General features: G+C 39.9%; 2 protein-coding genes and 1 long non-coding RNA gene across 8 annotated transcripts in view; 1 reads left to right on the top strand and 2 right to left on the bottom strand.

Moving 5' to 3' along the window:
- Positions 1-4,608, top strand: part of ZNF236 (zinc finger protein 236) — a 44,810-nt gene extending 40,202 nt beyond the window's left edge. For all 4 annotated transcript variants that reach the window (XM_083449129.1, XM_083449132.1, XM_083449131.1 and 1 more), the window contains exons 31-33: positions 292-421; positions 1,430-1,606; positions 2,995-4,608. In XM_083449129.1, coding sequence (XP_083305255.1) covers positions 292-421; positions 1,430-1,606; positions 2,995-3,110 — 423 coding nt within the window. In that variant the 3' untranslated portion in view covers positions 3,111-4,608. The remainder of the gene's footprint in view (positions 1-291; positions 422-1,429; positions 1,607-2,994) is intronic.
- LOC310681466 overlaps positions 1-23,602 on the bottom strand; it is a 250,213-nt gene that overhangs the window by 14,727 nt on the left and 211,884 nt on the right. The gene's annotated exons all lie outside the window — the stretch shown is intronic.
- Positions 12,049-23,602, bottom strand: part of MBP (myelin basic protein) — a 95,730-nt gene continuing 84,176 nt past the window's right edge. For 2 of the 3 annotated variants that reach the window (XM_083449213.1, XM_083449212.1), the window contains 4 exons: positions 21,220-21,255; positions 19,298-19,327; positions 16,917-17,039; positions 12,049-13,812 (listed from right to left, as the gene is read on the bottom strand). In XM_083449213.1, coding sequence (XP_083305339.1) covers positions 13,756-13,812; positions 16,917-17,039; positions 19,298-19,327; positions 21,220-21,255 — 246 coding nt within the window. In that variant the 3' untranslated portion in view covers positions 12,049-13,755. The remainder of the gene's footprint in view (positions 13,813-16,916; positions 17,040-19,297; positions 19,328-21,219; positions 21,256-23,602) is intronic. The other variant, XM_083449214.1, reaches the window with a different exon arrangement.

Here is a 23,602-nt window from a genome sequence, read left to right on the forward strand (position 1 = left end):
GCATTCTTTATAAAATAGATTGAATTTGGCCATTGCTGCCTTCAGATTTTGTAGGTCTTGACCAGGCATAGGCAAACTTGGCCTTCCAGATGTTTTGAGACTACAATTCCCAATATCCCTGACCACTGGTTCTTTTAGCCAAGGATGATGGGAGTTGTAGTCCTAAAATATCTGGAGGGCCGAGTTTGCCTATGCCTGGTGTTGACAAAAGGATGTGTGAGCAACTTAGCACTCATTATTATTTTTCTTACCTAAACATGTTCTATGTATTTCTTCTTTGTTTTGAATTAGGAGCATTTGCAGACTCACCAGGCAGGACCATCATTAAGTTCTCAAAAGCCAAGGGTATTTAAATGCGATACCTGTGAAAAAGCCTTTGCTAAGCCGAGCCAGCTGGAAAGGCATAGCCGCATTCATACAGGTAAGAAATTATCAGTACAGGTGGCTAGCCACAAGCTGTTCAATTTAACAAACGGTTAAGTAAATTGTAAACAACTTAATCCAATAGCTGTGATCCTACCCATCCTCACCATTGCATTAGCAGCAGAATCTGGGACAATAGGAAGTGAGAGGCAGCAATCAGAGTGCCTGGGCTGTTTATTTGTTTAATTTATTTATTAAATTTCTATGCCACCCTTCATCCAAGGATCACAGGATGGTTTACAACAGTGGTGGCCAAACTTGGCCCTCCAGCTGTTTTTGGACTACAACTCCCATCATCCCTAGCTAACAGGACCAGTGGTCAGGGGTGATGGGAACTGTATTCCCAAAACAGCTGGAGGGCCAATTTTGGCCACCACTGGTTTACAATATAAAATCGCAAATATGCGTAACATAGTAGCAAGCAAGCAAGCGCGCGCGCGCACACACACACACACACACAGAGTTTAAAAGGCCATAGATTGTTTAACTAGCCCAAAGCTTGGGATGTTTTTGTATAGTGTGTAAAGATATGTAACAAAGGCGCCAGGTCGGCCTCCCTGGGTGATCCATACTGTGGAAGTTGGAGGACTTTTAGGAGTAATGCAGCAACTGAAACTTTTACCTGTTTAACCTTATGCTTTATGCTATCTTTACACGCCATGCCCAAAGAAGGAACAGCATAGTTCAAAAGGAAGAAAGGAGTTCAGCAAAGTTAACTGAGCATCTCTGTTCAAGAGTAAATTAGCAGTGTTTGAGCTATTCCGCTTCTCTGGGCCTTTTCCTAACCTGAGCGCACAGGTCTCAGAGTCAGGTGTTCCGTTATTTCAGCCCAATGCATAGGAGCTAAATAGTTCCTTGTCTTGACCAGGTTTTAGTGAGAACGGTCCCTTAAATGGTGATCATAGCCAGTTCAAGTAAAATTAGTGTATTTGTGAAGTTTAAGGAGTTTTACTCCACTTTGCATCACTTTGCAGTTAATGTTCTAAAAGTGTCTTGTTTATTAAAGGAGAACGACCGTTTCAGTGCACGTTGTGTGAGAAGGCTTTTAACCAGAAGAGTGCTTTGCAAGTTCATATGAAAAAACACACAGGAGAAAGACCGTACAAATGTGATTATTGTGCAATGGGATTTACCCAGAAAAGCAATATGAAGCTTCATATGAAACGAGCCCATGGCTATTCTGGTATGTAAAATTTGCCAAGTGAAAATTTTATATAGAATACTGTAGGGCTTAAACCAGCCCTGGCATTTATGGTACAATATTCTCAAGTTTCAACATTACTCGTTTACTTGGACAGCATTGAGTGCTGGGAGCTTATTTTACTTTTTCCTTCTTTTTAAATCTCAGCCCCTGCTCTCATTCTCCAGGCCAGGGCTGGAGAAAATGTCATTTTTGTCAGCCCATGTCCCCTGTCACTCACCTAACCTCATAAAACTTTGGGTGTAGGACACATACTGCTGTGGCAGGCCAGACAAAAGTGGATTCTCACCCTTGCTGTAGGCATTCAAAAGTACATAATGTACTGCCAGGCTTATGTGTATGAATGTGTTGCTGTTTGTACTGAATAGTAACATTTTTCTTTCTTTCCTAAACTGTACAGAGTTATAGTCTGCAATTACTCAGTTTATTTATTTCATAAATTTATGTACTGCTTGATAGTAGGAAAATATCAAAGCGGTTGACAAAAATGATAAATCAATAAAATTTAAAATATCTGTTAGAAAGCTTGATGCAACTTCATAGGTTCTTTTTTTGCCCAACACAGTTTCTTCTAAAGGAATAATTCTTTCCTAGATGCATGTAGGAGCCATATCAAAGCAAGGAAGTTCTTAGTGATAATTCTCTTGCTATTTCACTGTGCCATTCCTGAAGGCAATATAAACTGGTTTGAAGATCATGCTTAACCATAGTTCTGTGTGAAGTCAATGAGCCTTGAGCTCTTGCTTTCTCCCCTTCCCTTTTTTCTTTCTTTTTTTTCCTGGCACTGTTTGTTGGATCAGACAAGACAACAAGTTTCACTTAAGCTAAACTGGAAGTGAAAAGCTGTTAAACACATGTGAGGGTGGAGGGCATGAGTCTGAGCCTCACTCTGGGTTCATTTACATTAAGCTGAACTTTTGCTTTCTGTGAAGCATGTAATGGAATATATATAGTAATTTTAGGTTGCTGTATAAATGATAGTTTCTTCCCATGATTCAGTGACTTCTTGCATCAATAAATGCACTCCATTGCCCTCATGGACTGCCTCATTAATTCAAATGGACAGAATAGATTAAGCATTCACGTGCCTTAATGTGAATACATTTGCTCTGTCCATTGAAAGGAACAGTCAGCCCGCAGATGAGCACTTCCATCCATAGCACTGTACCAACATTATTACTTTCAAAGGATGTAAACGGTACTCTTTAATAGGTAAATATTACATGAAGCGTGGCTGGATTTAGTTTGCTTTTCCACCAAATAAATCTTACACATTTCTTATTGGATGTTTAGTCAAGCAGCGCTTAAATGTAACTCTTCTGTATTTTCACTAGATCTCTTAGCATTATTTCTCTTCCTTGTCACCGTAGGCACAATACAAGAATCTACCAGTCATCAAGGACAGGAAGGTGAAGACATTAATCGTGCTCTGAATTTGGAAGAGGTTGTTCAAGAATCTTCAAATGAATGGACCAATATTTTTTGATGACAACCAAGGTGAAAGCTCAAAATGCTTTCAGGACTAGAATTTTTATAAAGATAGTCACCTATGGATTTTTACTATTAAAACTGAACATATTAAAAATAATAAGACAATATAACTTTTTAAATTTTACAAAACTACCAAAAGAATGATTGTCTTTTGTAAGCTTGTAGGATATTGAAGAAACACCAGATACACTTTGCTATCTTGACTACAATCAATGATCTCAGGTACATGGAGTTTGCTCATCTTTTGAATCCCATCATACGTGTATTCATGTAAAAAAAACAAAAGACACACGCCCAGATCTTGGTATCAATGAACGTTGATTAGAAGGTAGACAGCATGGAAGTTCTGGCAATCATGAGGATGTCCTGACTGTTTAAAATTAATTGGAAGAAAGAGTATCTCAAAGTTAGATGCATGCAGTAGAGAATTCATATTACAATACGGCATTAAATGTCTGGTATTACTTTAGTTCATTAATTGGTATTACATTATGGTGCTGGTGTCGCTGACATGTCAGAAAGTGATGGACCATATTCATTTTATTAAAGCTATTTTTAAAATTAATTTCTTAATTGTACATGTTTAGCTTCACATTCAGCAATAATTATTCAAAGAAAATGTAACTAATAATAGAATCTCCTTGAAGTGAACAACAAATGCACATATTTTCTGTGTTAGGTCTTAATGCTCAGAAGTGTTAGCTTGATAACTATGAAAAACATAAGCCATAAGTTAAAAATAATAGGGCATACTACCATGCCTTGTCTTGAGCAAACCAAGTGAGCTGTAGCACAAGTTGTATCAGCAAATGCAGATTGGTTTCTGACAGCCCCCAATTAATATAACCTGATTTTGTTGACATTTGATTAAAAATAAAAATAAAACTACCTAGGCTTTTCAGTAATGTTCTGAAAAGCCCCATTTACTTAGAAAAGGGAATATATCTAAAGAAACACTGGAATAAAGCATTTTCTGTTTTAAGACATTCCAAAGACAGAAGGATTTTGCTTAATTTTACTTTAAATTTTTGAATTTCTTTATATGTTATATATATATGTGTGCGTATGTATATATACAGATAATTAAGCCTCTATGTGGCTGTTGAGTATATTTTGTAAATAACAAAAATCCCAGTTACAGGAAGTGCTCATAAAGTTTTCAACTTTAAGTGACCACTTCAAAATCAGTATTGATTCATTTTATTGTAATGTAGACATGTTATACCTTTCTGAAGAATAATTGCTTTTTATTTGCCCTCAGTTCCAGAAAGAAGATATATGTACATATAATTTATACTTGTGTATTATACGACTAGTTCTTTCTATTTCCTGAATGGGAAAAATCACTGCTTTTTGATAGGACATCTCATAATTGTTTTGTTAACTATGGACATATGTATATAAGTGATATAGCTGGTGACTTGAAAATAACACTTTGTTATGTGGAAATATTTAAGTCAGACATATTTTAAATAATATTAATTTTTTCCAAACTTGGTTTTGTGTCTGATATGTTCTTTTTCAGAAGCTTTGAATGGGCGTTCCTATCAATTTGGTGGGGAGGAAATCTTAACTAGTGTGGCTGAACAAGAGAGCACTTGGTCTTGATTCTGTAGGCTTCTCATAGCTCAGATGAACCAGTATCACCACACCATCCTTAGCTACAGTACAGTGGTACCTTGGTAGTCAAACTTAATCCATTCCAGGAGTCCATTCGACTCCTGAAAACATTTGAAAACCAAGCCGTGTTGGACGTTCGGTTTCCGAAAAACATTTGCAAACCGGATCACTCACTTCCGGGTTTGTGGCGTTTGGGAGTCGATTTGTTCGGGAGCCAAGCCATTTGACTTCCAAGGTACCACTGTACCAGTGATATGTCCTTAGTGTTCCCCCCACTTCTGTTAAATCATGTCTTTCACAGTAGAACCTGTGTGTAAGCATCAGTAATGTTCATAGAATCATAGAGTTGGAAGAGACCGCAAGGGCCATCGAGTCCAACCCCCTGCCATGTTACTTCTGTTGTTCAGAATATTTTCAAATCATGTATCTGTATCTTCCTACATTACATAAAAATGTGAGGTCATCACACAACCATGATACCAGAGTGTAGCCACCACTGGACGATTTTGTGGCCTCGCCACAATCCCAGGTTTGCATAAAGTTAGCCTATTAGGGAGGGGAGCAAAGGAAGGCACATTTTAAACCAGGCTTCTTCAACCTTGGCCCTCCAGATGTTTTGAGACTACAGTTCCCATCATCCCTGACCACTGGTCCTGCTAGCTAAGGATCATGGGAGTTGTAGGCAAAAAAAAATCTGGAGGGCCTAGGTTGAGGAAGCCTGTTTAAACAACAGAGGTTTGAATAAAGCAAGGATGGAAGAACAGAGGAGCTGTGAGGGTATGGGGGGGCAATGAAGGAGTTGGGATATGGGGGGGGGGTCCTTGAAGGACTAGTGGGGGTTGGGGCTTTGAGTGAGGTATAAAGAGAGGGGGGCAGAATGCTGGGCTAGAAGGGTTTTTGTTTTTATGAGTACAGGGTAGATGAGCAGGGGCAATAGCCCCTGGTGGGTGTAACCAAGCTGTAATTGGGGCATGTACAACACTGGTAAGATTACTTCTCTTTAGAAAGGGTCACAGCTGGTGAATCAAGCTAACCCATTTCAAGGCACTTGTAGCCACTGAGATCATGTGTGCTTCCATCGACAGTGCTGTGTCTAGGAGACCTCCCAGGCTGCAAATTTGGTATTTCATGGGGAGTACAACCCCATCCACAACCACTTACATTGACAATCAGATTTGCAGAGTTTGCTACCCACAGTAGATTATCTAGATTAGGTTTCAACTTGTTTGCGTCATCTAATCGCAAAGTGATTCCAAACACCTGTTTGGAGCTGGAATTAAAAATATGAAAAAGAATGACATGTCGGTGATACTTTAGTCCAAAAGGACCTTCTCGCAATGGTTTTTACATAAATGCTAAATAGCATGTGACACAAGATGGCATCCTGAGACACCCCAAAGACTATGGGATGGAATAGTAATCTCCCATCATTTCTCTAGGATAAATACTTTACCAGGATGACCAAAGCCATTTTAGTTCTATGCCAAACTAGAAACTTGATTTGAAATGGATCCAAGTAAGCTATGTTACCAGAATTTACAGTTCACTACTTTCTCGAAGCTACCAGCATGAGTTTGACCAAACTGCGGGAGGCAATGGAAAGCAGGAGTGCCTGGCGTGCTCTGCTCCATGGGGTCACAAAGAGTCGGGCACGACTAAACGGCAACAACAACACTTTCTCAGCTCAGTAGGAGGGAGGGATCCAGACATGGGTTTTGTCCACCTGCTACCGAGGAAAGGTAGGATCCTGTGACCTAGATTTGAAGACTGGCCAGTAGTGCAAGCTCCACCCTAGTTCCTTTCCTGCCTTGCCCAGATCACAGAAGCTTTCTTCTCTCACCATTCCAGCAAACTTTGAATACTCTTAGCTGAAGAGTACAAGATTCCTAAGGCCCTGGGAATATCTGTGTTCTGTTCCTCCTCTCTAAATTCAGAAGGCTTAACAGGTGAAACCGTTGCAGAGGATTGTGAAGTATCCGTACTGCCATCTTGAAGCAACAATCTTGCTGAAAACCAGGGAAAACGAATACCATTCATCCCCTTCATTTGTATAAAGGCCTAAAGATTAGAAACGGGGTGGCATGGAGACACAATTGTCCCATTTTGATGCTACGCAGCAGAGAAAGCAACCCTAGTTAATAATAAAAATAATAATTTTATTATTTATATTCTGCCCATCTGGCTGGGTTTCCCTAACCACTCTGGGCAGCTTACAGACTATATAAAAGCTGAGGCTGCTGAACAGCCTCTGCTTTGTTGGGGCCTGCATCCAGTAACCCAGCCATGACCTCAATTTGTGAAACCTTAGAAGTGCTTCAAAAAGCAATTGCATTTTGTAATTTCGGTTCAGATTCCCTTAGCAATTAAGTCTTCTTAATCAGTCACACCGAACACAATTTTGTCCACGAGTATATGAGTCTGTGCTCAAACTCATAATTCCTGGTGTTCTGCCTCAGTGCTGTACCATATTTGCTGCTCTGAGTTTCTGCTAAATGATAATGAGGCCAGAAGTGACATCTCAAAAGCAACTTGCTTCTCTACATTAATTCATCGGTTTAGGTCCCTCTTCAGTGGGCTGTTGAAAACAACTATATTTGTAGCTGAAGTCAGTCAGGGCCCATGGGCTCACAGCCAAGTTATTATGCACCTGTTTTGCAGAGTTGCCTGTTAAATGTGCACAAAGTCCTTGGGATGGTACAGGCTCAATGGTGTCTGTTGGAGCTGTTGAATGGTTTCTTTAAATGTAAAGGTTCATCATTGTTCCACCCGATGTGTGTGTCTTTAAGGGGCCAGAGCAAGATAACGAGACCCAGCTTTACAGCTGTGAAACAGCAGGTGCTGCTGAGTTGTATTGATTAAGCTGTGTCAGCATTTGGGTGTAGTATATAAGGAGCAGCACCTAGCTCTCCCATTACCCTGGGGGATGGGTTGGTGGTTGGGTCTGGTTTGTTGTTGATGTATTTAGTGTATAAGGAGTTTTTGTTTTTGTTATTAAAACCTTGTTTAAGTTATTTTTGAGTCCCTTTTTAATGCATGGTCTCCGCAGCAAGCTCTCTGCAGCGCTACCATACTGCAAATAGCCAACAGGAGCTTGTGGTAGTGCAAGGGAAACTGATTTGAGGAGACTCTGAGAAATTAAGCAAGAGGCATTGAGTACGGACTACTACAAACACTTCATTCTAAAGGAGCATTTCAGTTTGAAATGTTAGGATTGTAAAAACCATTTCAAAACTGACCTGTAGAAAGGACTTTATGAACTGAAAACAGAGTGTGCCTGTGCTATCCATGAAAATGTTTCAATAAAAAAACAAAAAAACACACACATACTTACAAAAGCAGTATGTAACCAGAGACCTACAAGTTCGAAAAGCTGCACACGCAACAGGGGAGAAAGTCAGATTCTCAGAGAATGGTGGAAAGAACTGTGCCCACTTTCTAGCTTCTACTGCTTTCAGCCTGTTTCATCTACCATTTTTCTTTTAGGAAATACGCTTCCGTTAGTAAGCTTCCAGTCGTGTGCAGAATAGCTTGCTATTTGTTGAATGGTTCATTAAAATGGGGAAGGGAAGGAAAGAAAGAAAGGAATCTGCAATAATTTTGCTTTTTTCAGAAGGCAAGTTTTGGGCAGGCAGAACTAATGTTCACAACTACAGGAACATCCACATTGGTGCTATTTAACTTATTCATTTGGGAGCTTTCAGATTACGCCTCTTTCCAGGATGATCTCCATGCCAAATTCCATCCTGATTAAGACAAATCCTCTGGGTTTTATGATGACAAGGATTGTCAGTCTTTATAAGGATAGTATGCTGAAAAACGACAGCGCTCCTTCCTCAGCTATATGATTAGAAGCACACTTGAGCCCCAAACTTTGTTACTACCAAGAGAGCAGTTGAAATTGCTTCTTCACATACTGTTGAGCTCAATAAATAGTAAAGAACCTTTTACAGCTATGAGTATGCGTGTTTTTCAGCTAACCCTCTTCTCCTTCATCTCTGAGTAACCTCTGCATGTTTCCTCTTGAGAGGATAGCATCTGCTCCTAAACTTCTAATGGTACTTCATCTGCTAAAGCTCTTCTCTGAAAATGCAGACTGCTGGGAAAACTCCTGTTAAGTCAGTAAAGAAACTTTATATTCCACCCTGAAGATTCTTTGTATGCCCCTGCCCTAGTAAACAGCTTTTAAAGCCTCTGTGGAGGTTTGTTTGTGGAGTTTTTCTGTCAGTCTTATACAGTAAGTACTTTAATATTTCGCCTCTGCCCCCACAAAGCTCTAAAAGTGTCAAGGTACAAATAAGAGAGATGTCCTAGTGGCCTCTTCTGCTTTTTAAAGTTTTAAAACCGCTTTCTGGTAATTCTCTTCAAAAAAAATGGGAGATCACGAAATCTTTTCCCTTTTCTGATCTGGATTTGGACAGTGATGCCTTGGATATAAAAGTCTTCTTGCATGAGAGGAAGTACCTTCCACTCATACAAAGGGCAGGCTCAATTTGCAATATCCTGTGCCACATCTTCCACCATTTGGGAAGGTTTCTTGACAACTAGAAAACTTTTTTGGTGCAGTCGAAGGACATGGCATGTGGGGCTGAGGCACAGGGCTGGGCCTTCTTGGTGGCAGGCCCCCCCCCCCATATGTGGAACCTCCCTCCTTAGAGAAATCTGGTTGTTCCCCATGAACATAACATTGCATAAATGAAGAATGCCTATATTTTGCCAGGCATTGGGTACATGATTGCATTGGCATTTAAGAATTGAACTTTTATAATTTGCCACCGTGTTTCAAATTTTTTTTAAAAAAATATGTTAATTATTTTATTATTATTGATGATGATGATGATGATGTTAGCTAGCCAGCCACCCTTGTAGGAGTAAGTGTGAGATGTAACAACAAAAATAACTTATTTCATGAATGTAGAATTTTTCCATTCACTTGAGAAAAGGTATAGTACTCATAGATAATTTTCAGTGGGGTTAAAAGGACTGCTGTATGATGCTCAGTGACACAGATTGGGACCTGAGTTCAGGACAATGTCAGATCCTGGTTTTGTTTCAGGTTTTGTTTTAATACATCATTTTGCTTTATTGGTGTTTAATTCTTTGAGTTTGGGACGCCAATGCTTTTCTTCCACCTCAGAATAAAATAGTGAGGCTATTTCCTAAGCATTCTTCAGTGTACAGAATAGATTTACACTTCTCATAGTTTTGAACACCTCAGAAACAAATTTAATGCTCAAGTGAACTCTGTAAGTTTTATTTTAGTTACTTTCCAGGCCTCTGGGACTTTAAATAATATTGGAACCCCCCCCCCCCCAAAAAAGAGGGGTTTTTTGGTTAATTTTGAAGAAGAATCAATCTGTGAGAACAAGATGATGGACTAGATGGGCCTTGGCCCTGGTCCCACAGGTTTGCTATATTCTTTTGCTGCAGAATTTGACACATTTCACAATAAATCCTTATTCATCTCTGGAGTTAACTCTGTCAACTTCCAGAGCAGCAGTACCACATAGTGATGTCTGGTTGATACCTTTTACACCCATTAAAGGTCTGCTTTTGGTGGCTATGCACTCTCTCCAACATGCCCAATTCCTCTCCCAAAGATCTTAGCCACTATTTATCTCATTTTGTACCATTTCAGTGAAAGAAAAGATGTTATCTTGATTTCTTTGTGCACTGTTATCATGTTTCCACACTTGAATGCCTTTTAATTGAATTCACACCATGAGAAAGACGACACTTATAGTCCGTGGGAAAGATGCGTGCTTGTAGAATTCAATGCCCTTTAAGAAAAACAGTGTCCACAAATAGTATAATGTACTACTGTGAGCAGACATGAAGAATAATATGGGAAGTATATGTGTCAAGTTCCTTAGATTACAGCACCTATACCAATTGGTCCATATGGATTCCAGCTTGATAGGGTTCAAAGTTGTTGCCCAGTGAGAGGACATTCTGAGAGGCATTAAGCATCTCACATTGTATTAGTTCCTGCACAGGCAGACTCTCTAAGTATGGTTAAGGTTATGGGTTCATGCCCCAGCCCTGTGCTCGATTTCGTTGAGTGAATGTGTGACAGAAAGTTTGTGGGAAGCAGGAAGTGTTGAGAGGACCTAAAGTGTACACAATTAACCTGTGAAGAGAAAAATCAGATTAAACCAATCAGAGGCCAAGTAAGCAAACGAAAACCAATGTGTTGGTCACCTAGTTTTCACTCAGGCATACATTTTATGAGTGTTGTGTGGCGTATTGGAAAGAATGCTGGAGACCAGTGTTCAAATCCCCACTCTGTCGTGAAGTGTTCACTGGGTGACCTTGGGCCAGCCACTCAGTCATTCAGCCTATTCTACCTCAGTGGATGGTTGTGATGAAAAATAGGCTGGGGAGAACCTTGTAACCACCTTGAACTCCTTGGGGGAAAGGTGGGATATAAATAAAGGGAAAAGTCTCTTGGTAGCTGTGGGGCTCGTTTAACTGAATAGTGTATACAAAAACAACAACAACCTCCCTTCCACATGAAAAATGAGCATGTCAGGGAGAAGGCAAGAAAAGAGCAATTCTCCCTAACTTCCTTTTCCCCATGTGAATTGTGGTTTTTTCATGCGGAATAGCATTCAGTTATGTAGGCATCCACCTGCAGTCTGCAGTGTTATAATTCACACTGGTTTTATCACGTAAGTGAGAACTAGGCCATGTTGCAGGCCAAGTTGGCTTCAGGAGCTATAGGAGATCCGTTGTGAATAGAAGGCAAGAACTGATTAGTGCTTTCTTCTTGACATTTTTTTGAAATGTAGTCCTGGACTTTTCAGAGGGAGGCAGGACTTTTTTTCCTTTTTGCCTGAGTTTGAGCACTTTGTTTAAAGCCCCAGACTCTGGAAGGAAATGACGATACAAGTGGCTTATACTGACATAGACTGACAAACGTTGTTTACCATGTTTCATTTGATGGCTTTGACTTAACGGAGTGTATGGAATGTACGATCCAGTCCTAAACATATTACTTGACTCTACATGCTTTGCATTTAAAATATCTTTACTTTGAAAGAACCATGTGCAGGATTGAAAATTTTCTTTTGAAGAGATGCAAAAAAATAAATAAAAAATCCACAGGAAGCAAAGACAGGAAGAAAATCATTTGATGAAATGTGGATCTTTCATTTCCCTTCAAACACTTGGCAGAATGTTCTAAAAGATTAAGCATCACAATCAGACATCGTGTATGCTTGTGTGTGGCTTTGAAGCAGTTTGTCTGTCAAGTTTATGGGCTTGTGTGATTGACCTTAAAGTCCTAAACGCTTAAAAAAATTAAATCCTCCAAATTTCATTAAAAGTTGAGTATTTTATTTCAATATTGGTGGTTGTTTTTTTTTTTCAGGAGTTGTATTCATACACATTTAAGAACAATACACTTAAGTGAAACTCACTATTATGTTGTGGAATACACAACTGGATGAGGCTACACATAGAAAAATACACATAGCCAACAATATTTTGAAAGAAGATGTAATGTGTTTGCGTGTGCTTAACAATTTCGGTATTCTGTTTTGTTTGTTTCTGTGTGTTTCTACCCTCTCATCTTTCATTGCTGCATATTAAGAATGTTGCTTGAAACCTATGGTAGATTAGAGTGACCTATCGCTAACAACAAGAACAACAACAACATCCACTATATGTCAGTTGGCATTAACGTCGGTAACTCCTGATGTTCATTAGCTAAAGGCAGGTGCCAACTTAGTCTTTAATATAGTGTCTACAACATATAAGCTCAAATAAAACATTGCATGAGTACAGGAAGGTCATTTAGAGACAGAATAAGTTGAATATTATAAAACAGTGCAATTCAGAAGAGCATTTTTCTTCACGTAGATGGGTAGACCCATTTCCACATGTTTATTCCTTAGTATATGTGTCAACAATTAGCACCTATTTCTAGCTCATTAGTTTTAATATCTACAATCTAACAGTGTAGTTTGCTCTGGTGCACTGCATGTTTAACTCTGCTGCACTAACACGACAGCTAGGAACGCTAACTTTAGATGTGCAGATACTATCTGAAACTTCCTCACCAAAGGGCTTTCTGTTATTGAGAAATTAGACTCGTTTTTTATTGTAGCTGCAAATGGACTTTGTTGCAGCAAGTGCCTGTGTAGAGCTGCAGGGACATTCATATGTCCAACTCTATGTTTTCCTTTGTTGGAATGACCCCTCATTTTCTGTTGTAACTAGTCTAATTCAAGTTTGAGATCCTCTTTTCTCTCTCCCAGCCACTCTTAATTTCTAATGTGTTGGGTGTGATGAGCAATTGGTCATGCACTAGAAGGTGCATCATTCCTTATGGCCATAGCTCAATCTCATTGAAACAGTAACAACTGCCTTCTCCCACATTGCAACATACCTTGAACTCCCAGTTGAAGATACCTTTCTGTGACTGCCTAATCCAGTTAGAAAAAATCAAATACAAACTGTGAGAGAAAGGGGTACTGAAAAAATGAAATCATAATAAATCAAAACCAAATAATTAAAAAAAAATTGGATAAACAGTCCTTACAACTTCTGCACATTTTTATTATTATTATTTTCTTTGTTTACAGCAGAGATCTCAAAAGTCTGTTAATGGCAAGGTTAATGTAGACAATTGTGTAGTATGTTGTCAGTTAAAGTTTAGTGAAAAAGAAATCTGAAAGGGACTTAATGTTGTATGTGCTTAAAAAATTAAAGCCCTATATTCTTTGGAAACACCTTGAAGATGAATGAATAATATGGGGGGACTGTTACTTTCCCTAAAGTAATGCTGTTGACAGCAAGTAAAAGCTACTTTGAAAATTTGGGAGTTTGTTTTGTTTTGCATTTGTTCTTGGTCAGCATTTGCCAATAATTTTTTGTGTACTTCTACTGCATGCACAACTCAGTGACATTAACAAATAGATTGTGTTTCTATCTAGGGAATTCTGCAGTTTGTTATTAAACCTTCAAGGCATCTATGTTATAAAGCAGAGAGTGTAGCCCTTTGGTAACATCTGAGAGCTTCAGCGCCTAGCAATGGGGGAGCCAGACCGGGAGCCAGGTCGGGAACCAGATCCTCCCTTTGGAAAGAAAAACAACAACAAAGAATTGGATTAAAATGAACCCACTGCTCAGATCTACAGTATAAGAGTGCTACATGCAATTCCATCTGGCACAAATTAGTACAGATTGGTTCCACCAACCGCAGGGAAATCTCTCATGCATAGCTGCTGAAATGGAGGCTACATATGCCTATTTGATTTTGTCCAAGGTTTCTTTACTACTTTGATCTTTAAAAGTGTTGCAATTTCAAATATAGTTTGCCTTTGGGGAATTCTATTTTTACAATCAAATTTTAAAGTATGATGAGCTCATTCTAATTAAATTTCAGGTAACAAAACTTGATACTATCTTCTGTAACAAATTCCTCGATCAATGGGCTCTAGTCACTAAATATTAATTATTTCTAAAGAGTTGGTTGCTATCAGTGCTGCTGGATGGGTCAGAGAAACCAAGGCCACTGAAACTAAACAAAGCTACATTTGGCTGGCAGTCTCATTGAGCTCTGCCCTTCCAGCTTATGGCATGTTCTCCCTAGAGAGAACCACATAGCTCCATCCTTGTCATCATTTTCGTGCCAGAAAAAAAAGCTGCTCCACCCATACCAGGCACTTGGGCAGCACCAATGAGTTGCACAACTACATTGCCAAGGAAGCCTGCAAAACAAATTTGACTATGCCATTCATTTTGTTTTGATCTGGGATATTTAAGGTTAGCAGATCCAAAGAACGCCACGTTCTTTTTTCTGAAGGTTCTACTAAATCAGCAAACACAAGGCAGAAGACCAGGGATTTATAGTGAGATAGTTATAACCTCCATGAACCTCTTTAGGATCCTCCAGGCACCAGGTCGTTGGATTTCAGAATCTCTAGTAATAATGATGCTTTCTTCAGAGTACCCCAGGTCTACTGTTAGACCTCCTCTCACCGTTTTCCCAACACATGTTTGTCATTCCTCATAGGATTTTGCTAGATGGTTTTTAGTGCTTTCTAATGGTGGTTCTATTATTACTTTTTGATGATAAAGCCAGCAATATTTCCCTGATCGTTTGTAATTGCAACTGCTACTGAGCCACATCATTGCTTAGCTTCATCAATCAAAATAGTTGGAGCATTGTAATTATATTTAATTGACAATTAATTATGCCCTACTAAGCACTTATTTCTGTTTTATTGCAGACATTTTAAATCCATTACTTCCCACAGAAACCTGCCTTTAATTAGATCTGTTTTAAGAAGCCGCACTTTAAAGAAATATTGGATAACATATAAATAATGAGGACCATTTTATAGCAAATTATTACATATTGGATAACAAACTTCCATTTTTGCAGATGGTTAAAATGAGGGAAAATTCCTGCTTATGGAAACATGGGGTGAAATCACAACATCTACTAGGAGAGAATGAAGGTCTAATCTAATGGTGAACTCTAATGGCTTATAAACTTTATTGTCAAGTCCAATGGCTTACAAATTAAAACTTGGCATTTATATATACTGTATATATCTGCACAGAACACAGAAGTTGCATGAAAAGAAAATTTAACCAATAATAGCTAATTCTGGAAACAGAGAAAAGGACATAAGACAGTGGATGGTAATAAATAGGAATAGGGATGGGCAGTTCTACCAACACACAAAATAGCAAGATGTGTTGGTCAATTGGGGGGAAAAGCCATTAACTTCTTACTATGACTTTCCTTGCAACAAACACATTTCCCCCCCTTATTTCTTGTAACCTTAGAATAATTTCTGTTTACATTCAGAGGTATAAAACATTATGTTCTTCCTTCCTCTTTTTGTCTATTTGCTTCATTATCATGCAATATAAATTCTCCACAGGGTCTCTGTTGTCATACAGAGCCTCCGCCAGAGAACTACATTTACAGGTAAGCAACCTGTTCTGTCCTGATAAGGAAAATGTTTCAGGTGAAAATCCACCTGTCTTGTGTGCTAATGAACCTTGAAAAGCTTTCGCAGTGCAACAATGCAGCTTGAAGCATCACACTGGATAAACTGGATCAAGACACACCAGACTACAGTGCCAGGGACTACTACTCTCTCCAGTTGTACCAGTTATAGAGGTACCAAGCCTAGCAGTACACAACTAGGAAAGTCTAGACTAGAGGTAAGACTCTTCCACAAACAGTTCTGTGGGCCTATTTTGATGCAAACTGTTAGCATAACGGAGCAGTTAACCTCACACATATTGAATCATATACTTTCGCTTTCATCTGAATAACTCTGACGTTTATCCAGTTTAGCCAGAGTGCTTCATCTTTATGACTATTGATGCCAATCAAATTTATATGACTAGCAGTTCCATTGGGTGGGATCTATTATAAGTTAGGGGAACGTGGCTGAATTGGTTTTCAGTGAAACCAATGGAACAAGTTAGCCATAATGTAATTGAAGGCCCATTGATTTCAGCTAATTTAGGCCCCATCTGCACTATAGCTTTAAACTGTCATGGCTTCTCCCAAAGAATCCTGGGAACTGTAGTTTATCAAGGATGTTGAGAGTTGTCAGGAGACCACTATCCCCCTCACAGTATTCCCTGGGAAGAAGTATTGATTGGTAAACTACTCTGTAAACTGTGCAAACTGTAACAGGAGAGACTTCTTCTGGAAGCATTTGAAACAAAGTACTGATGGTGGTTACTTAATATTTACAAGCAAGGCATTGCACAACCTAGGTGCAGACATGCTCAATGCCCTATTTCTTGCTGAAGAAAGGCAAATATAACGTGGCATCCTTCCGTACGGCTCCTCAGCTGAAACATAAAGCTTAACCAGGTGTTTCTATTGCTCACTTGGCTCTAGGCTTGGGAGGCCTTATGATCTGGGCTATAAATGATGTGTATAAGTTACAGTTGAGAACTTTGCCTCAGCAAAGAGAATGCTGGAATTTATTATCAGAAGTCCACACTGGATGGTCTTCCAAACCTACCATTCTTCTTTTTCACAAGCAGTGTTGCTGATTTCCAGGACAGTTGCTATGATAAATCTATGGTAAAACTATATATCCAATGAATGCAATAATCAGCTGTTCCTAGTTTTCCCCTTCCTCTCACATTTTGCACCTACACTTTTAAAAATACGTATATATATTATATTTTACTTTACCAGTCTAAAGAGTCTAGACAGTGTGCCCTGGCCATCATAGTGGTATCCCTTGTGTCCCTTGTGAGCATATTTATGCTCATAGAATCTTCCACTTCCATATCCAGGCCTGTGAGTTTCACCACCCTGCAAAGAAAAGGAAATTGCAAATACAGTACTTTGTTTTGTCATTGACATATATTACAATAGCTTAGGAAGACTGGGAGCAGAAGGCTATTACATTAGCTAAGCTCATAAAAGGATAAGAGACAGGTAGGATAGGGCTCTCCCTGAAATAACCAGTGATGAAAGAAAATACCTCAATTGCTGGCAATGAAATAGATATTTAGAAGGGAGTAAAATGTATATACAGGAAAGCTAAAGGCAAATCCAATATCTTTTACATGTTGGCTAGCATTTAAATGAATCTTACTGCATTCTTTGGAGCACATTGTTTGGGAATTGCCTGAGGTGATAATAATCCCTAATGACTAATAATGTGGTAACTGATGTAAACTGCTTAACACAGCCAGGCTGTCAAGTGATAACAGCTGCCATCAAGTAAATGTGGAAGAAGGTACCATGAAAATAAATGTGTTTCATCTTTCATGCATTTAGCCCCTTTAAAAAGTCCCCCCCTCTGAATATTAATGGTGTGTGGGTAGGGTGAAGGTATATTGTGAAGGAAGTACTTACACATTACCGATGTCCATTTTTTTTGAAAAGCATTGTTAAAAATGAGGAAAGGTTGTTAAAGTAATTGCACAACTGTCTGATGAAAACTGGTAGTTCAAGGAGGAATTTTCAACTAGCATTCTGCTCAGCAACCGCAAAGCAGTACTTTAATTTAAGAGCTTTCCCCTGCCAGGATTGGTATGCAACATCCAAAGTCGGGCAAACAACTCAGCAAACACACTGCAATGCAAGTCAAGTCTGCCATGTCTTTTTTGAAAATGGTAAACTGTTCTAGTTTAAAGGATAAAATACTAACACAGTGCCTCCACACGCTTGGCCACTTCCTGAGGTTGCCAGACCTTTCCTGCCGCCTCCTAGTAAGAGCTTAGGCCATTCAAACATTCACTAAAACTTTACAGCAGCTGGTAATGACCTTTTTTGGCCTAGCAAAATGTTCAGTGGAAATGGAAACCTGGCATAACATAATTTTGTAATTTTAAAGCAAAAACGTAACTAGTTCTAGTAGCGTTTGATAATTGTGGCTTCTAATTAATTCTAAGAGGAAAACCTTTTGTTCTGAACTCAGGTGTCTAAAGGAACAAAATGAGTTTACAGCAGATGGGTGGGGGAGAGAACTATATGAAGAGGTCTTCCTGCTAAAGAACATTAGCTTTTCAGGACAACAGGCTTTTTAGTAGAATAAGCTCTTTGGTATTCGATGGCATAACCTTTGTTGGAAAACTGTTGGAGGTTTAACTTAACACACAAACACTACACACTCTTAACATACAAAGCATTTAACGACACATAATCTCTCTCTCTCTCTCTCTCTCTCTCTCTCTCTCTCTCTCTCTCACACACACACACACACACACACACACAGTGCTCCCTTCCCCCTCTTGTTCAGCTAACCCTCTCCAGGATGGGAATGAAAATGGCACCTTTCCCACTCCTCAGTCTAATAGTTAATCTATTCTAGTGGTGTTCTGCATAGTGGTAATGAATATAATTTTGCCTACAGTGAAGAACAAACGGTATCATGTCTTCCTCATCATTTTCTTTTGGAAAATATAACTGCTGGGGAAATGGAACAGACTCCCACGAGAGGTGGTGGACTCTCCTTCCTTGGAGATTTTTAAACAGAAGTTGGATGGCCATCTGTCATGGATGCTTTAGCTGAGATTCCTGCATTGCAGGGGGTTGGACTAGATGACCCTCGGGTCCCTTTGATTCTACAAGTGTCAATAAATGATATTGTAGCTCCCATCAAATAACGGGATGCAAAATGTATACCCTGCATCTGTTCTTGACTATATTCATGATCCCAAACAAAAATGGAGTTGTGTCCAATTCATTATTTCAAGCTATCTTTTCTTTTTACCTCCCCACTGGCACTCCACAGACACACAGAGATCAGTAGAACCTTTAAATTGCCTGAAAGGGAAGAGGTTTGCCATGCAGTGCAGTTTGGCTCCGTGCTCGGGGAAAAATAATTTAAATTGTATTGCAAGCTTGACAGGCTTCTGGATAAAAGCAAGCAACGAAACCATGGGCATAAAGGAACTGCTTGGGAGCCAGGAGGAACAAAGCAAACAAGCCACAGTCAAAAACATGAATGTGAAGATTCTGCAGGAGCTAGGAAGGCAAAACAGAAAAAAACAAAACAGATGCTAATTGCACTTTTGGGGCGAAGCAAAATGGCTGCACATGAAAGCATGTTCATCACCTACCCAGCTAAATCTGGAAAAGGATGATCTCCCCTGCGCATACAAGAAACAGAAACAGTGACATGGTGACCACCATGGGGCAAAAAGACACTGAAGACACTATACAAGAGAAGTATAATCAGTGAAGGAGAGTTTGTCTATTAACGAGGATCAAAATGAATGAGGATCAAGCTATACTTAGGTTGTAGTTTGCAATCAAGTGTTTAAAGGAGTTTAAAACCCAAGTGGTTGTGTGGAACATATTAGACTCAAGTGACCCTCCATTGTAAGGTACATGCGATTCATCCATGCTCCAACAAGTTCAGTCTTGGATAGTTCTGGTGCCAGCATTTGGAAAGGCCTTTGGCTGAGAGCTGCTTCGATATCAGCTTTCCAGTCAAGATCTAACAGTGCTGCTCTAGATGCACCAGTCATCTGATTCAGTCTGGCATAATGTGCTGGAATAAGAGGGATTGATTAGGATGTTTGGATCATTTCAGATTTAGCAACGTCCCTTAAAATAAGGCATAACGGACAATTGCCCATTCCAATTGCCTTATCAGGTGCTGGGAACAATCTGGAGGATTTGCCTTTGTCCCCAGTGTGTGTAACATAACCTAGTTAGAACCCTTGTCCTACATTTCCAGCGATCCATTTGCAATGGGTACATGTGTTCAAATGTGCTCAGCATTCCTTCTAAGGCTGGGCAATAAGCTACGATGGCAAGTGGGGAAGTAAAGGGTTGGGAAGAAGCACCAAGGTCTTCTTGCAGTTCAGATTAGGGTGTGCTTAGATGTACCGTGAGGTCAGCCTTAAGAGAAGGGTGGATACTTGGGAGAAAGGAAAGTGGCACTGGAGATACAACACCAGCCTGGGGTCACAAAGGAAGATGCGAGAACCACTAAAGGGTATGAGTGTTGATGGAGAGACTATCCTAAGAGGAGGTGGCATTGGAACAGCTGTGGCCTCTGAAAGATGACCCCGAGAAGAGTGGGGCCTTCAATCCTTGTTGCAGCCTTGAATGAAGAAAAACAACCATATCTGTGTTATAAGCAGTTTCATGCTTTTGTCTGAGGCTAGAGTATGCCCCAGTGGGGAACCAAGAGTCCACTGAACCAGCATGGAAGGATCATCACAGGGAAGGGTCAGAGCTCAGGGATAAAGCATCTGCTCAGCGTGCAGATAGTCCCTAGCTCCATCCCAGCATCTCCAGGTGGGTGTGGGAGAGACCATGACTGAAATGCTGGCAAGCCAGTTAGCGCAGCCAATACAGGTGCACAATGGTCTGACTCAGTGTAAGGCAAATCAATGTGTTCCTAATCAGATGCATGGCTCCTTTAAGACAGCAACATACATGCATTATGTGCTGTTTACATTACATGGCAGCATTCTGGGAGAAATCATTCTATATACTGTATTTTTCCCTGTATAAGATGCCCCCATGTATAAGACGACCCCTATTTTTTTAATCCCAAATTAAGAAATTAAGTTGTTTAGCTGGTGGGGGTGGGGGAGGTCACTTCCGCCAATCGCTCATCTACCTGCCCGCCACTGCCGATTGCACACCTCACAGCAGCCACCAATCGTGTGCCCGCTCGCTGCCACCAACAGCCCACCCGCCCACTTGCTGCAGCCGCCAATGGTCTGCCCAATTGCTGCAGCTGCAGCCAGCCGCCAGCAGACCTTGCCACAGCCACCAATCACCCGCCCAATCGCCACTGCTAATCTCCTCCTTGCTGCTGCTATTAATCACACGTCTCCCCTCTGCATTCACTATCCATGTATAAGACACCCAATTTTTGCCATTTTTTAAAAGCAAAAAGCATTGTCTAATACACAGAAAAATACAGTAAGTCATACTCTGTCAGGAGACATGACTCTTAGTCTTTGGCTTGTTGCAAGCTGATGGCCCATAATGTGAATCAATGTCACATTTTCACACGTACCTTTCCATACAGGGGAGGAGTTGACCTGGGAGACACCTGAAAAACAACACAAAAGTAAGAGGAAAAGTAAGATCTGCAACAAAATGCTATACAATTGAGTTTTCAGGTCTGCTTCCACTTCAGGTCCCCTCCTACTGGGCTTTCCATTCTCTCCTCCTCCCACCCGACCACCAATAGTCAGCAAGCATTCCGTGACCTCTGAGCATGCTCACTCTTCATTGGGCTGTTCCTGCCTCATTTTTTAAAAATTCCTAAATTATTATTATTTTTTAAATAGTGCAACTCCTCAAGCCTGCTGATGCCTTCTTGTGCATAGGTTTTGCTGTTTTTGCCAGCAAAAGGGTTGAGTTCACTCTTAGTACCTTGTCTGCTTGATGCTGTGCTAAAAATGCTTCTTGGCTGCTCGTTACGTGAAAATATTTGAGAAAGACTCCTGTGCTGTTCGATAAGAATTGACTTTTGTTCTTCAAATCCACAAACCCTGTTAAGATTCCTCAGAATGTAAATGAGCAATGCAAAAGAGGATCAGTTGCATGACCTTCATTAGACAACACTCTTGATCTGCCACTTTAATTACAAGCCTCATTCTTAATTCCAGCAACATTGCAAAGCTAGTTGCTATTATTCTCATTCTGGTCCAACCATATTCATATTCATGGTGGACCTCAGCTTTGCACCCAGATTTTTTAGATTCTTAGGAAAGAACTGGATATTTTGGGATCTGTGTAGCTACTGCAGAAAGCTACAGCCCTACATTTTTCTGTGAAGTGTAACAAGCCACATGAGACACTTTCAATACACTTTATGCATTTGTTACTTGTGTGTAGTGCCATCTTGAGTAGTGCCACACCCTCAGCTCTGCTCTGAAGCAAGGTCTCTCATTGCTGTCTGCATAGAGTCACCGATGTGCTCAATGGGATAGAGAGAGTTGGTTGTGTTGGTGTTGAGGTGGCATGGTGTCCCTACATGTGAGGAGGCGCTCCCATGTTGGGCTTCCTGTATGCTCAACATGTGGTTGTTAAAAAGAAGAGGCTTGTTCACATGTTACATTGAACAAGTTTCTGTGTACACTTGTTAGTTGTGCTGCTCAACTATTGTGCACACAGACTGTACAGTTTGCATTTAAAGGCAAATCCATCAAATTCACATTTTACAAAACAATACGACAAACATAGCCATCCTATGAAGTTTGCACTTACCAGAACTTTGCAATGTAGTTCTTTAACCAACCAATATTTACAAAGATGCATATATTACGGGAAAGTGTGTATACAAATGCATTTATAATGCATTGAGTTAGGGAAAATTTCTCGCAAAAATGTGTACATTAGTCAAAATTGCACTCAAAAACTGTGTTTATTAGGAGAAATTGGTACTAAAGTATTGGTGAAGTTTCATGATGATTTTAGTTTGAAGATTGCTACAGAAACACAGAGAACTGAATTTAAGATTTGAAAAATGAGAGAGAACCAAAACTGACAGATCCTGCCATTCTACTCAGAAGTAAGTCCTATTTAATTCAATGTGGCTTGCTCCCAGGTAAGTGGGGTTAGGATTGAAGCCTAAATCAAATATGCAATGTATGTTTGCTCCTACAACCTCTTTCTTGATTTGAATTTCTATCCCCTTTTTTCAGAGGCTCGTGGTGGGAATTAGCTTATTATTAAAATAAAACTTTCAGATAAGCTCTCTGCTTATGTAGCTGCTGGGCTAGGCTTATAAGAGTGAGTGTGAGGGATTTGCAAATTTCTACAAGATGAAAATGTTCTAGACATCAAGGGAAAAGGTGGGGAAAACCTCTTCATAACAAAACCACCATATATTAAATACCACCTGAGAAGGAAGGGACTTCCTGCTCCTCAGTGCTTATTAGTCTCTGGTAAAAATCCATATATTTGTTATAGCTCAGTGGTTTATGCAGGAGTTGTGTCCCAGATCCATGGCTCTGAAGGCTCCACAGGAAGTGAGCCACAACTCAAGATTGAGGTAATTTCTATAAATATTCATGTAACATTTGTCTCATTGGTATTGGCACTGACACAGAATATTTCTATCCATTTTCGTTTCTATTTGAAAGAAAGGAGCAAGTCCAGATTACAGTATTGGATTTTTCCAAAGATTTCCATGTTAGAATGGAAATATTCCAGTTTCAAAACTGAGGAAAACCCTCTTCTGCCTTGGAAGACTGTCTTTTGCCTTTTAATAGCCCTCAAACTGGTAATAAGCTGGATCTGCACACAGTTAGTTTGTTTGGGCATGTGACTTGCTCCAACATAGTGATTTGCTGCAGAAACAGCCAATTCTCATAAATGGTCTCTCCTCTTCAAAAAGGACCAGCTGTTCATCTTCAGTTCAGGAAAAGGTGCTACTGCCACACATTCCC

Source organism: Podarcis tiliguerta, assembly GCF_965153285.1.
Source record: "Podarcis tiliguerta genome assembly, chromosome: 7".
NCBI classification, from domain to species: domain Eukaryota; kingdom Metazoa; phylum Chordata; class Lepidosauria; order Squamata; family Lacertidae; genus Podarcis; species Podarcis tiliguerta.